The sequence below is a fragment of the Motacilla alba genome, chromosome 9 (assembly GCF_015832195.1).
Source record: "Motacilla alba alba isolate MOTALB_02 chromosome 9, Motacilla_alba_V1.0_pri, whole genome shotgun sequence".
Taxonomy (NCBI): Eukaryota; Metazoa; Chordata; class Aves; order Passeriformes; family Motacillidae; genus Motacilla; species Motacilla alba.
Genome location: NC_052024.1, coordinates 18794210 through 18817217, shown reverse-complemented (window position 1 = coordinate 18817217; position 23008 = coordinate 18794210). Strand labels below are relative to the sequence as shown.

Below are 23008 nucleotides of genomic sequence, written 5' to 3'. Positions count from 1 at the left end.
GTCCCCAGCAGGAAAGGTGGTGTCCTGTGCCAGCACAGAGCCCTGTGACACAGCAAATTTGTTGACATGAATAACTTCATGGCTGTGTTTGAGTTGGGTTATTTCTGATCTCTAAAATGGGAATCAAAACAGTCCCCCACAGGAATGCTGTGAAGCCAAATCATTCCAAACTAAAATGCAGCATCTAAACAGGAAATGTATCCAAGGTCATTTTAGGTTGGATTTTATAAATGAGGGACTAATGTTAGTATTTTCTTTTTAATATCTATCAGGGAGTAAATGGAAGTGTACAGGAGTAGCATGTCTCATTTTAAAAGGGAACACAAGTACACTGCTGGCTTCCACACAATCTGCACGTTAAAGCAAGAAAGTTACTAAGTAGTAGTAGGAAAAAAAGTAGTAGGAAAAGCAGGTAATGAGTGTGCCTGGAATGTGGAAGGCTGAAAGGCATGGCTGAGCATGCCAAGGACAGGGATGACATTTGGGTTATTTGGGTGAAGTGGAAGGTGAGTGCTCTGATCGGGGCGCAGCTGCTCTGGTACCGCCACAGATCTGTCACCCTGAGCCTGAGCAGCTCATCTCAGTCCGGAGAGGCAGAAATAAACTCTAGGGACCAGCACCGTGCCAGTATTTATTATTTTTCTCCGAGGCAGTAAGTATCAAGCTCTGGTTGTTCACTGGTACTTGCATGGTTCAGCTGCTTCAGGAGCAGCATTCCAAGCAGAAGCTATGCAAAATCATGAGATTGGTTTTGGTACTGTTTTATATTTGTGAGAGACTTGTATTTGATTCTTTGCTTTTCAGACTTTTGAACCCTTAGTTTAAATGTGTGACTCGATCTTGGGGGTATTTTCCAACTCTGTGTGTCAGATTTCTGGACCGTATTTCTCATTGAGCAAAAGACCTTTTTTATGTGAAAGATGGTTGACTTTAAAACAAAGTTCACATCCCACAAATTATTGCAAGATCTTAAAATACAGTGGATTAGTAATCCTCAATGTGTCCTCTAGAATGCTGTTGTCGCCGATTTTCATTTTGGTTCTCGTTTCCTAATGCTGCCGGTACCAAATGCATGAGGTACCGGCGCTCTTTAACTCCCGAGAGCCCGCGGCGTTGTCACCGTGCACACTTTGACCAAGCCGCGGTGCTGCGGGTGAGCCCTGCGGGATGATCCCGGTGCTGCCCAGCCTGATCCCGCTGCCCCCCGGCCTCTGATCCCGGTGCTGCCCAGGGTGATCCCGCTGCCCCCGGCCTCTGATCCCGGTGCTGCCCAGCCTGATCCCGCTGCCCCCGGCCTCTGATCCCGGTGCTGCCCAGCCTGATCCCGCTGCCCCCCGGCCTCTGACCCCGGCCCCTGCCCGGCTCCATTTCGCGAACTGCCCGCGCTCAAGATGGCGGCGGCCGCCCTCAGCCCGCACTGAACATGGCGGCGCGGGCGCGGGGTCACAGGAGGAGGAAAGGGAAGTGACGCCCCCCCCCCCGCCTCCCCCGGTCCCGCGGCGGCGGTGACGGGCACGGCCGGGGCCAGCGGGGCTCCGTGAGGGACGGGGGCCGGGACCGGGAGCTCCGTGAGAGACTAGGGGGGAGCGGGGGCTCAGTGAGGGACCGGGGTGATGCCATGGCTCCGTGAGAGACCGGAGCGAGCCGGGGCTCCGTGCGGGACCGGGGCTGAGCCGGGGCTCCGTGCGGGACCGGGGCCGAGCCAGAGCTCCGTGAGGGACCGGGGCCGAGCCGAGGCTCCGAGAGGGAGCACGGCTGAGTGAGGCACCATGAGGGACTGGGGCCGCCGCTGCCCCTCGGCCTGGCGGGGCTCCGGGAGGGAGCGGGGCCCGTCCTCGCTGGCCGGCGGGACAGCGCTGACCCACGGGCGGCAGCCGTGTTTGACCAGGGGAAAGCCTCGTGTTTCCGGGACAGATAGCACCGGAGCAGTTCGAACCTGTCCCCGAGTTTCGCCAGCTGCTCTTGGCGCTTGTAGTGAGGAGAGCAGAGTAAACGGCTCCAACTGAGCTTACTGCCCTTTGGAGTTTAGAGCTTTGATTTGGGGCTTCAGGCGTTTTTGTTTTGTTTTGTTTCTTAATGGCAGCCTGAGCAGTGTATGAGTTTTAATTAGCTGGTGTACTGATTGTTTGGTCACTTGATGCACCTTTCCTTGCAGCTGCAGCATGGCAGAAGCCTCTGTCTCTCCACTGAAGCACTTTGTGCTGGCCAAAAAGACCATCACTGCCATCTTCGACCAGCTGCTGGAGTATGTCACTGAGGGAGCAGCATTTGTGGAAGGTGAGCTTTCCCCTTAAACAAGGGCCTTGTCCTTTGTTCTGAGTATGTTTTACTGCAGCATAATGTACCTTATGTTATACGTTACTGTGCTGTTTGTATAAACACGCACCTTTAGAAACAGTCACATTTTTCATTTGACCCTGGGTTTTTTTCATCTTGTGCTGGAAGGAATGCCTGGCATTGCTACGTACCTGAAAAGCTGATTAAGTCACTTGGATTGGCAGCCTGGTCTCTTTTCCATGAGAGTGAAAGCTTAACCACTCTGGCCTTGTACTTCTGTGGCAGTTTCTTTCGCACAGGAGGGACAAACAGGTTCTCCCATTTTTCAGCAGAAGGGTGCATCAGTGATGCAATGCAGGGAAGCACTGGTCACACCCTCAGAGGGTTTAGCAGCGTGGAATGTGTGTGGCCACACAGAGCTGGTTGCTCATCATCCTGGTGAGCTCTGCAGGGGCAAGACAGCCCAGCTTAGCTGGTGCATCCGTGGGAGGTCCTGGCTTTCCTTTCTGAAGGAAGCAAGTGTCCCAAGGAACTGAGTACGTGAGCCCATCAGGCTGTGTTCGCAGGGTTAGTGGATCAGAGGTTGGGTTGGTGATTGATCTGAAGTGAATTATGTGATTTCACCAGTGCTTGTGGCAGGGCTGTCAAATGACAAGGGCTGGTATCAGTGTCTATAGTGAGGTTGTTCTTGTTTTGTTTAATCACTGTAATTAAAATAATTTGCTGTTGGCATGTTAAGCACTGATTACTTATACCTTGTATCACAGAACATCTTCTCTGTATGTGATTGCTTTTATGTTTTTTCTTTCTATGTGTAGCCACATACAAGAACCCAGAGCTTGATCATATAGCAACAGAAGATGAACTAGCAAAAATACAAGCATATAAAAGCAAGTTGGCAGTCATTGGAGAGGTGCTCTCACGGAGACACATGAAAGTAGCATTTTTTGGCAGGTAATGAACGAAATTGCCAGTACTTAATTTCTTTTTTTTTGTTGACTTAGGAAGGTCAGAGGTTGTCCTGTTCTCCAGAATGGGTTTTGGGTATTTTTAAGGTGGTGGTTTTGTTTGTTGTAATTTTGGAGTTTTTTGTTTTGTTTTGTTTTGGTGTTTTTTTCTGGACTGTTCCTGCTTAGGATTTTTTTTTTTTTGTATTTGATCAGAAGTGCTGAAGAACTAAACTTGGAGTTGTTCATGCTTCTATCTATGAGCAGCTGAAGAGAAACAGAGATAGTTGCCTGGTTGGTTGTAACATCAGTGTGATAGATCTGTGTGATGATTTTAAGGAGAGCAGTAACAATGTGGTCTGCTAGTCCACTTTGCTTCAGGGAATTGATTTTTCTGTCCTTACATTTAAACATGTGGTTACATATTTTTGGAGTGTGAATCTTCATGCTTCTAAAAATTCTGCAGTAGTATTGGAAAAAATGTGTACAATGGCAGTCTTGCTTTCATTTTGCTAAAAGTAGTTTGGTTATTTAAAGAGAAGCTATAAAAAGTTCTGGAATGAAGAAATTAGTTATATCTCAGCCTTGATATTTCAAAAAGTTGAGTACAAGTAGTGATGTGTGGTAAAAGTTTCCCTTTTGCAAAGGGAAAAAGTTCTGAGCAGGACAAAGAGAGCTCAACTCTCCCTCTGGCATTTGGAATAAATTTGTGAACTGTTGTACAGTGAGCACTGAACTTTTTCTGGAAATAGCTCAAAAACGAGTTACAGTCTGTGTAACTTCATGCTGTTGTGTAATAGTTAAACCTCAGATATTTATGGGTGAGGGGTCGAGTGTTAGTGCAAAGTAGGACACTGCTGAGGACTTCAAGTTGCTGCAGAAGGTGGAGTTGGTGACCCGTTCCTCTGAACGAGCATTCCCTACTCTCTCCTGGCTGGAGCTCTGTATCCAAACCAGCCTGTGCTCCGTGGGGCTGGTGCACTCCTTGGGGGTGCATTCAGTTCAGCACAAAAGTGTGCTTAATGCTGCTGTGCTCTGCTCAAAGTGCTTTTGTTTTCTATGCCTCTAGAACAAGCAGTGGGAAAAGTTCAGTCATTAATGCAATGCTGTGGGACAAGGTACTTCCCAGTGGGATCGGCCATACAACAAACTGCTTCCTCAGTGTGGAAGGGACTGATGGAGATAAGGCTTATCTTATGACAGAAGGATCAGATGAAAAGAAGAGTGTCAAGGTACATTTCTTGGATGATTTCATGCCAATTTTCACAGGAACTGACTCTCAAAGGGTCTTTTTTTAACAACAGTTTAAAGTCCAACAGAAGTATAAGGCTCGCTCATTCTGCATTTTTAAGTTCTTATTTAGGAGGGAAGAGCAAACTAATGAAAGTGCTCTGCTCCACAGTTTCCTTGGCTGTTCTAGAGAAACAGCTAATGTGTGTCTCATTGTAGCATGGCATGTGTTGAGTGATTTATTTTTATAGGACTCAGTAAGTCCTGTTACTGATTAAGGATTTGGAATGTGCCCTTCATTTGGACTGATGGCGCTCATCTTAGTGAACTGTGTACGCTGATTTATTAAACCTCTGAGGCAAATTCATGGTGATGCTCAGTGGCACACAGTCCAGCCCTGCAGGAAACATTTGTGGCTCAAAAGAAACTCCTGTCTGAGTTTCAAGGCACAACTTGTTCTTTAGATGCTGGTGAGTTGAAAAGCTTAAAAACATCACAGCTATTCACCAGAACAAAGTATGAACTCTGTTAGCCTCTTCAAGACAGATCCTGTCCAGGTTTGCTTGAGAACTGAATTAGACTGGTTTACAGACTTGTTTGAGGTGCATACTCATGTTTGTCTTCTCTCTAATGCTCTCTCTAGACAGTCAATCAGCTGGCTCACGCACTTCACATGGATAAAGATTTGAAGGCTGGCTGTCTCGTCCACGTCTTCTGGCCCAAGTCAAAGTGTGCCCTGCTGAGGGATGATTTGGTTATAGTGGACAGGTATCTCTTCTGTTTTAGTAAATACATTCTTAAGGATATTAGCCATTACAATGTTTAGAAAAGAGATTGGTTTAGATTCAAAATTCTTGAAAGGCTTTTTTTGTTTGAAAGGACAGAGTTTGCTCTTTTGTATGTGCTGCTTGTCATCACCCTCCTGATTCTACCCTTGTAGCAGTTGGAACAGATGGGTGTCTTGTGACTGAGCTGAAAAAGGGAATAGCTTTTGGCTGAGGATACTCTACCTTTAAAACAGTGTGGAAGTGTGAATAGGGTTGTTGCAGCAACAACCTTTTGCCCATTTCCTTTCTTGAAATGCTTCAGACTGATCATGTGAAGTATAAACAATGTGGACTTCATTTTTAAAAGCTTCTGATACAAGTTACAGTGCCTACCTACCAAAGTAATGGGTGACCTCAAAATATAATTTTGACTATGTCAGCTGTGTGTGCTCTGTGTTTGGCTGGAATTTCATATGTGTTGATGTGTTTAAAGAATTCTGGAGGTGGTTGTTTTGTCCATGCCAAATGCCCTTATTTCTGGCCACATTATAAGGTACAGTAGCTTTTCAAACCTTCAGGTGATCTGTACCTGACATGTAAATCAATTAATACTGAATTTGAGAGTTAATTCACACAGGTGTCAGTGAATTTTTAGGTATGATTTCTTCAAGAAAACAACACTCAGGGTGTATTCTAATAAATTGCAGTGGTTTTTGTTCCATCTCTGTCTTGTACTTTGAAATCGCTGGGAGTTTATTATTATTTCCTTAGAGCTGTACAGCCTCTTTTGCAATATTCTGAGAGGGCAGGTACTTGAAAAGAGTAGATCATCCTTTTACTGTTCAATTGAGAAAATTTGAACCACAATAATTTAGGTGTTGCAAACATGACTTAATGCTCATGTTCCACTTAATTTTTTTAATGGATAGCACTATAGTTTTAACTTAATTTTAGTTTCTTCTTAAATCTATGCACAGCTTGCATAGCATGGTGCTTTAAACTTGGACTTTATTAATGAAAAAAGTATTTTATGAACTACAGTCTCTTCTGATTAAAATTAGGATCCAAGGAGGGGAACCGTTGTGTGAGGCTGTCTGGGTTTCTGGTGGACTGCGTGTCTCTTCAATTGGCAGTGAATTATATGGGCATACTTACTAATCAGAAATTGCATTTTGGAACGAGTAGGTAGTCTAATGAACTAATAACTGATTTCCACTCTGTTTTTATCAGTTTATAAAAATCACCTGCTTCTTTGCTGTGTAAATAAGAGTTTGTGTTTTCTGTTCTCAACAGTCCTGGCACAGATGTCACTACAGAACTGGACAGCTGGATTGATAAGTTCTGCTTAGATGCTGATGTGTTTGTCTTGGTTGCCAATTCTGAATCAACTCTCATGAACACGGTATGATGGGCAATGATTTTATGCTCCTTCTTCATTTCAATATTCAGCATAACCAGAATAGCTGAGACCTTTACAGAAGGTGAATCACTGCACTTAGGTCTTGTGAATAGGACTTGGGGGTGGGAGGCAAGAAATAATGTATATCCCTCACTAGGAAAGGGAGAACAAAATTTCAATTTCTTATGGCTTGGTTTTCTCTGCCTTGGGCATCGTGATTGTCCTTTCCAGTTCAGTTGCATTTTTGATAAATGGGTGATGGAGTGCTTGTCTTGCCTTGCAATTTGTTGGTATGTGTTACCAACAAAAGAAGACACTTCTGGACTGAGGACACTGCTATTATCAAAGAAATTAAGGAGTGCTTCATATCCAAAAATGCTCCATAAATTCGGTAAAATACACAAACTAGGTGAAAGGAGTTGTGTTCCTGTCTTGTTCCTCTCTCAGGAGAGGGTGAATTCCCTTGACACACCTTGTGTTGAGGATGAGTGCTGCCGGTTCCCCTCAGTGGGCTGTGTTTCTTCTGAAGAACGTCTTAGCAACAAGGGTTCTGTGCAGTGTGGAGAGCTGAAGATATTTTAATGTCTTTGTTCTGTAAAGCCTTGTTTCAGGAGAGAGAAGAGTTCTCTGAACCTTGCAGCCTAAATATTGTAGGACTTGTAAGAGGAAGGGAACATTTAAGGTGGCCAGAGCAGCTGTTGCAAAAAATCAAAATACAAGACCTGAAATTTGGTGTAATATAAGACCTGAAATTTGGTGTAGTGATCTCCAGTTTTGACTAAACTAAGTATTGTGGATGCTGACAATAAAAGGTTTCTAAGTTACTGCAAGTGTGATGGCCAGAATGCAGAGTAATGCTTCTGAGGAAATTCCTGATGATTTTTATTAAGCCTACTGCAGACAAATAATGTGCTCTGGTTGTTCTGAGCATGGTTCTAACCTGAACTTTCTAGCTGTTGAGACAGTTTTTAATACAGTAAAGAACTGAGTGTGCAAAGACAGTATTTCTTTGCATTCTAGCAAATTAGAATAGTTAGTAGAAGTCTGAAAAGTTTAAAAACATTTCATTCCATCTTCTGAGCTGAGTCCACAAAGAGTCAAAGACAAGAGATGTAATTTAGAAGAAAAAGAAAATTCTTAAAACATTCCAGACAAAGAGGATTTGGCACCACCACGGCCATATTTTCTCTGTTGTGCACAAGTGACACTTTTAGGTTTTTAGTATGGACAAAACCTGTAAGTTGTTTACATTATGTGTATAACACAGTTGCTGGGGTCTTTTAATTAAAGGAAAAAGAAAAATTATTTCAGTGAACATCTCACTGCTATGTAGATAACATAAGTTATCCTGCAGATAAAGCTTTTGACAACTAAAAAGTTCTCATCCTCCATAAAGCATTGTTTTTGCCTCTTACCACAACAGGTTTGAGAATACTTGGCATGATTCTGCCACACTAGCAGAGATCTTTTTGGTGAAAATGTGATTCTTCTACTGTTCCCTCATAAATTCTTTTCAGACAAAGTTCTGATTTCTGCAGCAGTGATCTGGATTGCACATGCTTATTCCCAGCTGATGGAGAGTAATGGGTCTCCAGTGCTGTGTCCAGGATAAGTTGTGGTGTCCTGCTGCAGTCTGGAAAAGTTTATGGCAGCCCAGAGATCTCTTCTGTTTCAGCTTTGCTGAGTGGGGGCTCACTCCATCACGACTTAGCCATTATGATTCTGTGAACAGCAATAATGGGTGGTAGGTGCAGCCAAGAGACCTAAATACACTTAATTTTGTTAAATTAAGACATTCATCAATGACTTTTTTTTCTGTGTCTCAACCGTATGTCCCCATGCAGGAAGTGTTATTTCTCTGTAGCTCAAGCTGATGTTACCTAGCTGAGGAATAGTTAGATGATGTGTTACCTGGATAGAGAACCAGATTTGACAGGGTTAGCAGGAGCATCTTGGTAGCTCAGGTTAGGGAGACTTCATTGTTTTAGTCAGGCCATCAGTGTTTTTTGAACTATTTTTTGGAAGTTTTCTTAGTTTGTATTTTTACCAATTTTTAGAGAAAGTTGTAGTGTCTTTGACTAGCACTGGCATCAGTTTTAAGACATTTGGTGACTTTTGAACTACCCTAAGCCTGTTATGTGCTGAATATCTGTGGGTTTTTATACTGATGAATTCTTTATAATAAACTTCTAAAAAGCTGGGTAAACTTCAGAATCTGTTACAGAAGAACGCATGGCTCTGGTTTGGATGTCTGGGAAATTTTCTGTTTGTGCTTTAATTCTTAGGAGAAGCATTTTTTCCATAAAGTGAATGAACGACTTTCCAAGCCAAATATCTTCATCCTCAATAACAGATGGGATGCTTCTGCATCAGAACCAGAATACATGGAAGATGTGAGTGAATTGATGGCTCTTACCTGGGTTGACAGTTAATGAATATGTATTAATATGGAAACACCAGCTCTGAATTATTAATAAAAAGCTAAGTTACATAGTCAGAAAATGAAAATAACCTATTCCTCATTCAAACCAAAAAGTAACTTGCAATTCAAATGACAGTATATGCAGGTAATTAATAAAATGGGAGACTTCTTTAGAACCTTTTTCCTCCACAATTAAGCTTGTTTTCAATCTTGTTTGTATTACCTTTTGTTTCTGCAGTGATAGTGCGGCCTGAGGGCACAGTTTATACATTTATACCTGCATAGAGTAGCTGGGAAAGTGCAGCGTTAGATGGGAACAGTTTGGATCTTCAGATCTTGCCAACAGCAGCCAGCTTGCAATGAGAATTATTTCTCCATGTGTGGGGAGTGAAGGGTTTACCCCAGTAACTGGCTGAGATCTCTGACTTACGTAAATACACTTGTAGAAGGAAGTATTGCTGTGTCCAGCTCTGTTTAAAGGAGTTAAAGCAGCTGCAGCCTCTGTAGGGTTGGCAGGCATCTGCTCTCAGAGGGTGGCTCAGCAGCTGTTGCTGCCTCTGGTGTTGTGATGTGCTGACAGCTCAGCTTTTGCCTTTGTTCATGAGCTTTTTACCTTTTCCTAGGTGCGTAGGCAGCACATGGAGCGCTGCCTGACGTTCCTGGTCGATGAGCTCAAAGTTATTGATCCTGTGGAAGCAAGGAATCGCATCTTTTTTGTTTCAGCAAAAGAAGTTCTGAGTGCCAGGACACAAAAGGCCCAAGGAATGCCAGAAGCTGGTGTGTAGCAACTCCTGCTTTTCCTCAAATACAGAAAAACACTATAAAACCTGATAAACATATTTAAGATGCAGTCCCTGCTGTGAGGTCTCACTTACAGTGTGTTGTTTCACAGGTGGAGCACTTGCTGAAGGATTTCAAACAAGATTCCAAGAATTTCAGCATTTTGAGCAGATATTTGAGGTATTTATGATGGGCTTTTTAAACTGCCTGTTATTTATTGTCAAAGCAGCTTTTTCTTATGCTTAGCTTAATTATCCTGAGCATTACCCATATTAGCAAGTGGAGGAGTGTAATGTATTTAAACCATCTGCAGCTTTGCCTTTTCTGTGGATTCTGTTCATACCTTCTCACCTTGAGTAGCAGGTAGTTGTTGGAAAGGAGAACTACATCAGTGTGGGAAGGGACCAAAACTCTTAGCTCATGTTCTGAGATCTCAAGACCAATATAGTCTATGTAAAAAGAAATTATGGTCTTGAAACGTGTGTATCACAGCCATGTGCTGGTGAATGTTTGCAGTAAGAAATTTAGTTTCATCAATGTAAATCTAAAAATTTACTTTCTAAAGCCAGAGTTTTGAATCTATCACCATTATGTACCTCTTAGCTGTGTTGTTCTGATCCTTAACACTCTCCTTGCATCCTTTGTGCTGTACAGAATCCACCCTTCCACCTCAGTTTAGCCATATTCATAGCTGGAGTTGACAGTTTCTACAGAAGTAGAACTGGCTAGACAGTTGAGTGGTTTCTTTGTGATAGGATCCATTTTACGTGCTAAATTTGATAACTTTAATTAACTAAAGCAATTCTTGGATATCTTAAGGAAGCCTCTTGGGTATCCCTCAATGGTTTTGTATATGAGCATTTAAAAAAAAAATCAAACTGCCTCTGAAAAGTCTTTATTCTTGCATTACAACAAGCCCATTTAACCTTAGCAGAACTGAATTATGTAATGATGTGTGTATATGAGAAAGGCTTTAAAATAATAGCTTGATTCGGTCTTGCATAAGCAAGAAAATGTCAGACTAAATTTAATCTTTATCCACACTCTTCTGATAGGTGACTGAAGTGTTGAAATGATGGGTTCAGGGTACTGGCAGGGCCTGGTTCCATGAGAAATGACATTTTTTGTGTCACTAGCTGTAGTCAAACATGCATGTTTTTTGCAATTTTTGTCCTCAGAACCATAGAAGGAAACTTTGAGCCAGCAGGAAAACAGTGGAAACCGAGCTTCTAAATCAGTTATTGTTCTTTATTGTATTTTGCCATCTGCTGTACCCAAAGCTTTTTTGACAAAATCTCTTATAATTACAGTTAAGCACTCAACTCTTGAATATTTGAATATGAAGATGAATGATGACTTATTAAATGTTGTGATGCTGTTTGTGCTCAGCATATCTGTTAATCAGATGTCACAGACTCAAGTTGGCCACCACAATTCGAATTATCTGTCACAGGATCACAGCCATGACAAGTTTCTGTGGCAGAGGCTGGGACAAGGAACAACTCTGTGACAGCACTGCATGGCCTTAAATCAACTTTTTTTTTTTTCCCAATATCTTATAATTCCTTGACTCCCACAGTGAGAGTGGATTCTGTAGTGCTTTTCCCTGCTCAGCTGTGTTTTGTCCTAAAATCATTATTAATGGCTTAGAATAGGTGTGTGATCCCATAATTTAGAGAAGGACAACTGTGCTGAATTAAGATTGCCAAAGCAATTTAAATTTTGAGCCCTTGCTGTTGCAGCCTCTTTCACATCCAGCTTTTATGGCAGTTTTCTAAGTTAGAGTGGCAGTTTATGTGCTTTTAAAGCAGGGCTGAGACTGAAATGGTTTATCAGGTCTGAAGTTTTCAGACCTAATACTCAAATTACTGTCACCTGAGCTGATAAAGTAGCTGACATCAGCATACTGTTGTCATCAGTTGTGCCTGCCAGCTCTAGCTCTGTATTAATGAGGAATCTCAGACTGCAGGGAGAACGTTCTGTGAGAAATCCTCCCTGATACCATCCATGCCTCATGCACTGCCACACCAAACTCAGATGCTGTACAGCCCTGGGTACAGCCTAAGCACTCCTGCCTAGAGCACTTTGCATTTGCTCTGTTTCCTGACAGAGGAGCTGCAAATCCCAGCATCTGGGGTTGCATTCCAGTGCGTGAAAAGGAAGGGATGAGAGCACGGATGCTTCTGTCTGTCCTCATCAAACACTGACTCCTCCTCTCCCTCAGTCTGTCTTGCCTTCAGCTCCTTGTCCTGTGCAGGTGCCCTCCTCAGACTTCCCAAACAACTCTCGCTTTTCTGTCCAGCTCACATCTCTCAGTAATCTGTCACCTCACAGACCTGTCCTTGTTCCCCCAGCTGTATCTGCTGGGTTTACTCCTCCTGGATTCTCTCACCCTGTTTTTGTCATCACTAAAATTGAACAGCTTTTCCCTTTTCTCCATATGGGCTGAGGAGAGGAACTGTTCTCCAGTACTTCCACATTCCTGATTTTAGTATCAGTTCCCTGATGGGAAAGCCTGTTCATTCCAGGACTGATATGAGCTCAGTATAGATAGAATCTTTTAAAAAATAAATCTTGACACAACCCACCAGTGCTAGTTAGTTGTGATATCAGAAAAACTTGGACTAATTTTGGAAGGCTTGTAGGGTTTATGTAGACTTTAGTGTGAGGGCAAAAATCATTCTGAAACTAGATGAAACATGTTTGTCTGCAAAGCATGGGGTGGTCGATGTTGCTAAAAAAAACAACTGGTGCAGGCATTACTAGAAACACTTGTAGGCCGTGGGAAAATGAAGATTTTTAGAGATTCATGTAGTACCTTTAAAAAGGGATGCTACTATGTATGTCAGCTGTATTGCAACAAAGGAGAGAGGCAGTCTTAAAGCATTGAATTCTTGGATTCAGTGCTGGATTTTTATATTAGGGAATAATAGAAAGTGGTCAGTGTATGTCCTGAAATTTTACACTGAGGTGCACAGAATGCCTTATTAAAACAGCAAAGAAATGCCTGGGCCCTGCACTGTGTGCAGTAGTGCCTAGAGGATATCCTGCATAAAACCAGCCCCACCATGCCTTAGGCTGGGGTGCTTCTAGAGTTTCCCAGAAGTGCTGGCAGCACAAGTGGCATGGGAAGCAGTGGAGGAGGGAGGCAGGGTGGGAGAGAGCTCCTGGCTGGCAGAGCTGGGATGAGGCAGCTGCTGCAGAGCCCTTCCCCAGCTCTGCCCGGGGATGGAATACGGAACACGCTGGGCACTAACGACTGTCCTGTCATTCTGGGCTGGAAGGTAACTGGTTTTGGTTAGACTGTTGAAACAGTTCATCTTGGTTTCAGTAAATACTTATGTACAGACTAACAGCAAAACTCCTGCTGTCCCCCTCTTATCTTTCCCCTTTGTTTAACTAACCTTTGTGTTTTTCCTAGTGCTCTAACTTGGATTTTCTGATTGTGTTGTGAGTGATTGTCATCCTTTTATCTATCACATACTGATATTGGGAAGACTCTGCTCTGTGCCTAGTCTAGCTCTTACAATGTGCTGATATTTAAGAAACTCTGGCCTTTCATTGCTGATTTCTAGATCTGCTTCGTCGAGGAACAGGGACTGTTTTACCCATTTTGTTTATTTTGTTTTCATCTATTATTTTTAGATAGCTGAGATTTGTAATTGCAGCATATGCTAAGGTCATAGGCAAGTCTTCTAAAAGCAGTGTAAACCTGTGCCATGAAAAGTGAATCCACAGATGGAGAACAATTCAAAAATCCCATTGATCTGGTTTAAGGAAGTCAACTGCTTGCTTTCTTCCCCTCAGTTCTTCAGTCACTGTCCTGTATTTCTGAATTGCTGTACAATCTTGAAGATTGATTAGAAATTGTATTGTTAGAGCATTTTCTATTTACTCATTTAACACTTCAATAATATGCAAACAAACTGATATTTTAAGGACTACTTAACTTTTGTTTATCCCATGAGAAAACCCTCGTTTCTTATTCCTAATTATATATATTGTTCCTGTATAGTCAGTATTGACATGAAAATGTCAAGTTCTACTGACAGAATTACCTATTGAAAGTAAGACTGTGTAGTGCATAAATAAAACTCAAGCCAGGCCATATTGCTAGCATTCATATTTGACATCTGTAATTCCACATTGATGGTTTTGAAAATTTCCTAAAGAGATAGATTTATGTTACGTATTCATCTGAGTTTTCTTTTTTCTTTTTCTTACATTATTAATTTGCTTTAAAAGAATGAAAACCTATACACATTACTGTGAATGGACACGAAGGCAGATTTGCTGCTATAGATTCCTTTGAGATTTCAGTTTCTGGTGTCTTTTAATTTCTTTATACTTTCTCCCTTTTTACTTCCCACTGGTTTAAGTTCATGGTAAAATTGGCAGCATGTGCTTTCTGGCAGTGAAATTCCTGATGGTGTTGGCATGGAATTGCAGTAATGTGTTGTGGCTTGGGCCCCTCGCAGGAGTGTATCTCGCAGTCAGCCGTGAAAACCAAGTTTGAACAGCACACTATCAGAGCTAAACAGATAATAGATACTGTGAAAGACATTATGGACACCATAAACGTTGCAGCAGCAGAGAAAAGGTAGGTGGGGTGGAGGGCTGGTTGGATTTGGTTTGTCCAGATCATCTGAGGAGCCATTTCTGGGCTGGTGATTTTCTTGGGCCATTGTGGACTTTAAAGTTCACTTTTTCTGCTCGGTAAGAAACAAATAACTTCCCTGGTATGTCAATGTGTCAGTCTTACCATTGTTCACTTGCCCACTCAGTTCTGTTCTTGGTCTGTGATTTCTGTACAGGGATCTTGGTTTACTTTGGTGTTCTTTGTTACTGATTTTCAATCTGTGTGTTTTCAAACCTTTTTTTCAGAAATATTTAAAATGTTAAGTTTTTCTAGTGCTATCCAGCATCTCAGAGATGATGTTTGGGCCTACTCTACTTTCATTAACAGTGAAAGAAGTTACAGTTACAGTGAAGAAGAAAAATGGAAGGATGTAGATGCTTTAATTTGCAAATTATTAGAATACTGTAAGGAATGAGATGAGCCCAGGCTAACAGGAGCTTGGCCTCTGGCCCTTTCCAGATTGCATCCTTAAATATCCTTATTTTCTCTTCACTCATGCAATCCTTGAGTGCTAATGATAGCAGCTCATCTGTTCTGTCTGGTAGCTTCATGTATCCTTTGAGGATTGCATATTTGTACAGTTTTTCCTCACTTTTGTTGCCACCTTGTGTCTCTTGTACACAGTGAACTTGCTGTCACGATTAATCCTTCCCATCCATCTCCTTGCTGCCTGTCAATAATGTGTCTTTGTGTTTCAACAGACTTCACTGTGATGTCAAACACGCTCATCCCCCTGAATTTGTCAGTTTTTACAGACTGCCTGTTTACATACTGACTTGTCTCACGTTGTCAGATCCCATGAAAACATGCTGTGAAATGTTTGAAAATATTCTGATATTCGGCTTCTTTCTGTCAATTGACTTAACCAAAATGTCTGTGGTGACGCCTCTTAGTTTGAATTGCTATTTGTTGTTTCTGCTGGCCCTTCAGGAGGAAATTGCTCCAGGTTTTCAGGAATTTTTGCATAAGTGATAGGTCAAGGAATTCTAAAGAGACTCGTTTGTGACAAGGTTGGTTTCTGCCACATCCCCTTTGCTTTGCAGGGCCATCAGACCGAGTGGTTGAGAACTGTTTGTGAGCAGCAGTTTGATCAGATTTACTCTTTTTTAAATCGGAGTAGACGAGTTATTAAAGGCCTCTGATTCCCCACACCTTTTTTAGTTGTAATTATGTGATAATACAGTGATAACAGTTCTGACTCGAAATGCTGGTTTTGAGTTGTGTTTGCTCAGCACAGCCTTTGAATGCTCATGCACGTGGAATTGCCATGTCCAGCCCTTCTTGGAGCAGTGCCTCTGCTTTGGGCAACCTCTGTTACTTGGGATTCCCCCTGGCTGCTCAGAAATCATCAGCTGGCTGATCCAGGCCTGGTTAAGGGCTTGTTTCTTTTCTGGGGGAATGCATGATGCTGATGGTGATTTCCTTTCTGCTGGGTTAGAGTCCAGTCCATGGAAGAGCGAGAAGATCAGAAGGACAGGCTGGACTTCGTGAGAAATCAGCTGAACATTTTGACAGAAGACACCAAGGAAAAAATCAAACGCGTTACCGAGGAAGTCGAAAGCAAAGTGAGTAAAGGCAGTGGCAACAATTTCTCAGATCCAGGTGTTGCCTTCTCTCTCAGGCAGTTCCTTTTGCAGCCCACTCATCTCAGGAAATATGTTTGAAATGTCAGAATGTTCCTTTTTCAATTAAAAAGAAAAGAAAAAACAAAAGCTTAAAATGGCAATCTTTCCTGACTGTCAAGTGATTGAATGATTTCTTGGGACAGTTCATGCAGTTGCCTGTTCTCACTCTGTCTGGAAAAGGTAGCAGAAACATTTTATGTATTTCCTGTGTTCTTCCAGGTCTCTTCTGCCATGACTGATGAGATTTGCCGGCTCTCAGTTTTAGTTGATGAATTTTATTCTGATTTTCACCCTTCTCCTCAAGTACTGAAGCTCTATAAGACAGTAAGTTTTTTTTTTAATTGTTTGAAGCCAAACTCTTTGTCTTTCCCTTAATTTCTACTTCTGTATTTTCATAAATTGCTTAGATTTTATGTGACTTTGAGCACTGCAGGATTTTTGCTCTCTGACACGTGCATATCTCAACCCAAAACTGAAAAAGGTTGAAAATATTTTCTGCTTTGTTTTTGGAAAGAAATTGATTTTTTTCAACATCTTTTTAGATGTTGAAAAATTTCAGGTCTTCAGGTCTAATTTCAGGTCTTCACTTTTAGTAAATAAGGCTTTGCATAAATAATTTTCACTGCTCTTAAAATCAAATAGATCCAAAAATAAAATAAGCTTGCAAATACTCAGCACTTTTATTAAAAACTGGTTTGGGTTTTTTTAATTTTATAAATTCCTTCTCAAACTCAGTGCTTTAGGTTAAAGCACATATACCTATGTTTGCCTCTTGTGCTCAGACTTTGCTGATAATGCTGACTGCCACAGCTCCCCCCTGGAGTCACAGAAGGGACCCACAAGGATCACTGAGTCCAGCTCTTACACAAATGGCTCATATGGGATCAAACCTGCACCTTCAGTGTTAACAGCACCATGCTCCGAGCAGCTGAGCTCATCTCAGCTCTGTTCCAGCCTGGCCGATCACCTGGGGGTGCTGCCTGTTCAGGACAATCTGTGCTGGTTCCCCTCAGCAGAGTGTCCCAAGCAGGCCCCCATGGGAGCTGGTGGGACAGGTTTGTCCCTGTGCAGAGCAGTGGAATTGGCTTCCATCAAATGACACAGGAAGGGCTTTGCAGGGCACTAGGTAGTGGTTTGCTTTTCACTGTCACAGGTTATTGAAAGTACAGACTTTTATGGCTTTTAATGTTCACAGTCCTAGGGAAATCTTTCCTGTTTCACTTTAGTTTTTATTCCCAGTGTGCATTTGGAAAGCATGGTATTTCCATGGAAGCATGCTTTTCTTCCCACTGTAAATAACAGTGCTTAGTGTGTAACATATTCCTGCTCCATATAATATGACTGGTTGGCTAAATTCAAACTGATGAGCTTGTGTTCTTTGTAACACTTCAGGAACTGAACAAACATATAGAAGACGGTTTGGGAAAGAACCTGGCTGAACGCTGCTCCACTGAAGTCAACGAGTCAATGCACCAGTCCCAGCAGGAGATGATTGGTAGGAGGAGGGAGGAGGAATGGTAACACTTCACATTGAAAGGAAAACAGTCTAAGAAATTCAGTTTTAAAACAATTTTCCTTCCCATCTTGCTTAACATTGATGCTATAAAGGATAAAGAAAAAGCCATGATAGACCAGGACTGAGTGTTTAGCTCAGTCCCCTGTTTCTGATACTAACCAGTAACAGATGCTGGGGGAGAAGAATAATGAACCAGGGTAAATACAGCAATCCCTCTGCATTTTATGGACTTCTGAGCTGGTACACTGCATCTGGATTAATGGCTTAAGCAAGTAGTAATGGACCTGTCCTTTGGAAACTCATCTAATCCTTTTATAAACCCATTTAAAATTTGGCTTCAACAAGAGACACACCAAATGCAGTAATTATTAGAAAATGTTCCTGCATTATAATGCTCTCCCTAGGTTTCTCCAGACCCAGAAAGCAAAACAGTTTGTTTCACAAAGGATTTGTTCACTCCCTCCTTTTTTTTTTCTTCATAAGTAGTAACTTTATTGCATATCCATCTCTATTGGTCTGTTTCTGGTAATAAAAGATTCAGAGCAAGATCATGAAATTACATGAACCTTTCTGTTCTCTTATGTAATAATGTTGCCTTTTCTGTGTGGCATCATGGAACTGATGGATAAATCAGTTTTTTTCCTTACTCCATCCCTATCTTTTGATCACTGGTAGAGGTCTTTCAGTTAATTTGAGGGTTTTTTTCCAGCAGTGCTTCCTTGGTGAGTTGATTTTCATGACTGTTATCTTGTATCGGAGCAATAAATTCCCTGCTCTGTTAGGGTCAATTCTGCTGAAATGCCACTGATTTTACAAATAAATAAACAAATAATGAACTGATCAGTTTAGATTCTCTGAATTGATAAAGCTGGTCAGCAGTGCAGAGATACTGCTTGTGAATATACTCTTCTTCTCATGTTAACTCATCTTTACTATTTGTTCTTATTTCTAGAAAATCTGAAACCATTGTTGCCTTCTAGTGTTCAGGATCAGCTCCACTTGCTAATTCCATGCAGGAAGTTTGATCTTAGCTATGATCTAAACTGTCATAGCCTGTGTGCAGATTTTCAAGAGGATATCATGTTCCACTTTTCTTTGGGATGGACTTCTCTTGTAAACCGTTTCTTGGGTCCTAAACAAGCTCAGAAAGTACTCTTGGGATTAGCAGATCCAAACCTACATGTGAGTCCTTCAGAGCTTGGGCTGCTTTGTTTTACCTTGATGAGAATATATTGATTTTTACTCTGTGCCAGTGCTATTTACACGCTTCCTGCTACCTTTCCCTAGTCCCATTGTGTGAAATATTTTTGGTGTGGGTTGTTTTTATTGGATTATATTCAGGGTTAGAATGGAAAACCTCTTTTAAACTTTCTGCAGCTGTTACAGCAGTTGGTTTTCCTTTGGATTGAACCCTTTGAGTAGCCTATTCCATTTGTAATATTTGGATCCTTAGGTCAGAACCAGCCCTACACAAACCCTTTTTCTCTGTTGGAGGAACTGTCAAGGCCTCCACGGCTCCTCAGGAGTCTTGTGCAGATTTCTCTGCTGAAGGGTTTCCTTCAAATAAATCAAAACCTGAATATGTGAAAATAAAACCCACCTGTGTAGTTCCCTGATGCTTGTGACTCAGGCTGCCATGTTCCCATTTTCCAGATCCCTCGTCCTTTAGCCAGCACCCCGTCTGCCGCCAGCCTTCCCGCCATAACTCCTGAGAACGTGCCCCAGGATGAGTTCATGGTTCCTTTGGTGTTGAGTTTAGCCTCGGTGACATCCCGGACCTCCATGAGCATCATCATTGTTGGTGGAGTGGCAAGTAGCACATTTCCTGCTGGAAGGGGTGGCAGAGGCTGAGCTGCTCTGTCCTGCCTGGGGTGTAACACAGAGCGTGCCATGGACTTGACACTGGATGAGCACGTGCAGTGCCCTGGATACCCACAGCCAGTTCATAGTGAGAAACCTGGCTCATCACTCTGAGGATAGCTGGGTGTATTCTCTGTGCCAGAAGTCTGTGTTCAATGCCTGAATTACAGGGTGATCTGATGGTACCTCCTTCACTCTGAATTTAGTTTGCTTCTTCCTTCACGAAAGAGCAGCAAGCTTCTGTAACCTGCACGTTCTCTGTGCCATTGGGGACCAGATCATGTGAATGTAGCTGTATTGCTCTGCAGTAATAATACGGAAAACATTTACCTTCTAAGCAAGTCCAGTGAAAGGACTGTGGAGATGATTTTTAAAAATTGGGTGAAGTTAGCTTTTATTCCATAGGGCACCTTATTTAAGCTAATGAAGATTCTGTTTTTCAGATTTGGAAAACTGTAGGCTGGAAGCTGATCTCATTGTCCCTGAGCATGTACGGGCTGCTGTACCTGTATGAGAGGCTGACCTGGACCACTCGGGCCAAGGAGAGAGCCTTCAAGCAGCAGTTTGTGAACTACGCCACCGAGAAGCTGCAGATGATCGTCAGCCTCACCAGCGCCAACTGCAGCCACCAGGTGCAGCAGTAAGTGTCACACGGGCTGGCCCCTCGCTGGCACAGGCCATTGCCACTGCCCGCTCTGGTGGCACCTCTAGTGTCCCTTGCATTTAGTGGGAGGGGGTTTGAAGAGAGTTTAAAATGCCCACCTGAAAAGGCCAATACCTGCATCTGTGTGTGGCTGTGTGTGGTGCCCTGAAGATGGTGACTCTTCGTCCAGCGCCTTACAGTAGAGACATGAGAGATGATTCTAGTGGAGGCTGAGTTGCTCTGCCCTTGGAGTCCCTGGAAGGATGAGCAGAGCTTCTGCCCCAGGGGCTGCTATGGGCAAGTTCTGAGCAGCCAGTCCTGGCTCTTCTGCACTGCAGGAGATGAACTTCACTCGCCTTTCTGAACTGTTCCCTGAGCTATGCAGGAGAGGTGTTCTGCACCCTGGGGGCTAGAGGGAACATTAGAACTCCTAATTTTCTGAAATAATAATTCAGTCAAAACATATAGTTTCAAGAAGAAGCTAAGGAAGACAATCAGCCAGACATTACTTGGCAGAGACAAGTAGGAAAGTGTTTTGGAAAGAGAAAACCAAAAAAAATGGAGAGTAAAAAGTTTCACTTCAGTAGAGGAAATAGATCCATCCCTGTGTCCAGCAGCTCTGTGAGGACATGGAAGAGCTGCACTCAAACCAGTTCTCCAGTAGAGAGGAGAGGGTGCTTTGTCTCCTACATGAGCTTGGGTGCTGGGCCCAGGCTGGTAACTGGGTTCGTTTTCCCTTTGTGCAAGGAGGAGTCTTGGAGCAGGTTGGGGTGGGCAGGTCTGGAGCACTCCTCACCCTGCACGGGGCTGACATTCCTGTGTGCAGGGCACCGAGTGCGGCACAGGGCGCTGAGCTTGGCACTGTGGGGCTGCTCTGGCACCTCCTGCCACAGCCAGAGCCCCATCTCAGACCTGTGCCTGTTAATGTTCTGTGGAAATGGCCAGGCACGATGTAGGCATAGACTGAGGTGCATTTGGCTATTCTGTACTCCCATACAGAAGGAGGCTTTGATTGCTGTGTTCTGCACACTGCAGTGCCATGAGATTTTATTTCTTCCTTTTTTTTTAGCATAAACCTCTGTAAATCATAAACTTGTTCTCACCTTAGGGAAATGGCCACTACTTTTGCTCGGCTCTGTCAGCAGGTGGATATTACTGAGAAAAACCTGGAAAAAGAAATAGCTAGGCTTTCCAAAGAAATAGATCAGCTGGAGAACATACAAAGCACCTCCAAGCAGCTGAGGTAAGTCTTGGTGTGACTGGCCACAAGCATCTCTTAGCCCTGCTGACTTCAGAGTGATCGGTGCTTGCTGTTACTCTGGAGTTGAACTAGGTTAGTTCAGGTGCAGGAGATGCAAAGATACCCTGAACAGGTCTGGGTAAGTTAAATAAATACTCTGCTGCCTCAGTGAATCAGCTAACCTCCAAAAATACTCTTTCTTAGATCATCTTTACCCTTGTCTCTCTTTAGTGTGGGAGACAGGCATTTCACCAGGATTTTAGCTTCCTGTAGGTAACTTGAGGGTGGCACCTTCCCAAAGCCCCTTCCCCAGAGCAGAGCAGGAGAGCAGCTGTGCTCTTTTGAGTCATCCAGTGCAGTACTGGTGGTGCCCGTGGTAGGTGTTTGCAGAGGAGGAACTTCCAGCAGTTGGTGGTTCAGGGACTTGGAGCAGCCTCAGCTGTAGTTTCCTGTTCTTTCCACCTGCTGAAAGGCTGCCCTGGCTCTGGGCTGCTGCCTCCTGTCCTTGGGCATCCACCACCACTGGTGGTGAACATCTCCCCCCACACACCCCTTCTGAAAACCTGCATTTACATTTTCTTAGTGCTGGGGGTGTGAGTAGATGAATAGAAATGAAACACTGATTCTGATCCTGCCTTTGGGATGTTCAGGCACTGAAGTAAATCCCTTGCTTTTGTTTGTTTTACAGAAATAAAGCCATTCACCTTGAGAACGAACTAGATCGCTTCACGAAACATTTTCTTCAAAAGAGTAAATAAAACATCATTGTGAACCTTCCTGGTGCTCCTTTGTAGGGCAAAATAGAAATTTTACAGGTGACACTTCTATTCTATGAAAATGATTTATATTTTTAATGTTACTTCGGGGGCAGTTGTTGTAAAACTTGGACTCTGATGGTGAACCAAACTGTAGAGCTGTGGTACTCTTGAGCGTTAATGTTCGTTTTGCAGATTTTGGGTTAAAAATTACCTTGAAACACTAAATTTTTTGGGCACTTGACAATAAAACCCCAAATCCTCACTGGTTTTCATGAGTATGTAGCAGTGGCAAGTCTCACTTCCTGGCATCCAGGACCTTAGACAGGGAAAGAGCTTAGCCCAGTCTCCTGCTTTCAGCTGCTTAGGAATTGTCCAGGGATGGAGGTTCTGGTTCTCCATGTGGGTGTGATTTTGTTTAGTGAAGGGAAGTACAAACTTTGTTTGGAAAGCAGGTGCCAGTGTGTGTTGGGCAGCAGTTCCTCTTGAAAGGGCAGCAAAGATGAGGATGAACTGCAATAAGGAAATTGCTGCATCCTTGAGCCAAGAGGGCACTGATGCCATAGCAGTGAACCTGTTTCTTGCAGGCGGTAGAGCACTGAAGTGGTCCTTTGTGAGCACGTGGCTGGGACCATGGTCAGGTGAGCTCAGGTGTCACAGCCCCAGGCTCACTGGGCACGGTTGGTGCAGGTTGGCTCAGGGTGCCAGGAGGGACCTGGAGCTCCTGCTGCTGCATTCAGGGAGCAGGACATGGTGAAACCCCATCTCTCCCTTCCCACTCCCTCTGCTGTAGAACAGGTCTCCTCCAGGTCAGACTACAGGCAGCTGTGCTGGAGTCCTTGACCTTTGCTCACCTCCAGCAAAGCCTCTTTAAAAGCCTTCTGCTGTTGCTGTCTGCAGTCATTCAA

General features: G+C 43.2%; 1 protein-coding gene across 3 annotated transcripts; it reads left to right on the top strand.

Annotated features, from left to right (window-relative positions):
- Positions 1-118: 118 nt before the first annotated feature.
- MFN1 (mitofusin 1) lies at positions 119-22365 on the top strand. 3 transcript variants are annotated; one of them, XM_038145263.1, is made up of 18 exons: positions 119-652; positions 2156-2277; positions 3096-3231; positions 4294-4456; positions 5098-5222; positions 6515-6623; positions 8906-9013; positions 9666-9819; positions 9935-10002; positions 14301-14422; positions 15900-16026; positions 16306-16410; positions 17479-17581; positions 18555-18784; positions 19256-19411; positions 19906-20102; positions 21214-21348; positions 22034-22365. In XM_038145263.1, the coding sequence occupies exons 1-18, from the start codon at positions 450-452 to the stop codon at positions 22101-22103; spliced, it is 2433 nt and encodes an 810-aa protein (XP_038001191.1). In that variant the 5' UTR covers positions 119-449; the 3' UTR covers positions 22104-22365. The 3 variants fall into 3 exon arrangements, with proteins under 3 accessions (XP_038001191.1, XP_038001193.1, XP_038001192.1); XM_038145265.1 differs by lacking the exon at positions 119-652 and adding an exon at positions 1442-1460; XM_038145264.1 differs by lacking the exon at positions 119-652 and adding an exon at positions 1467-1568.
- Positions 22366-23008: the final 643 nt, after the last annotated feature.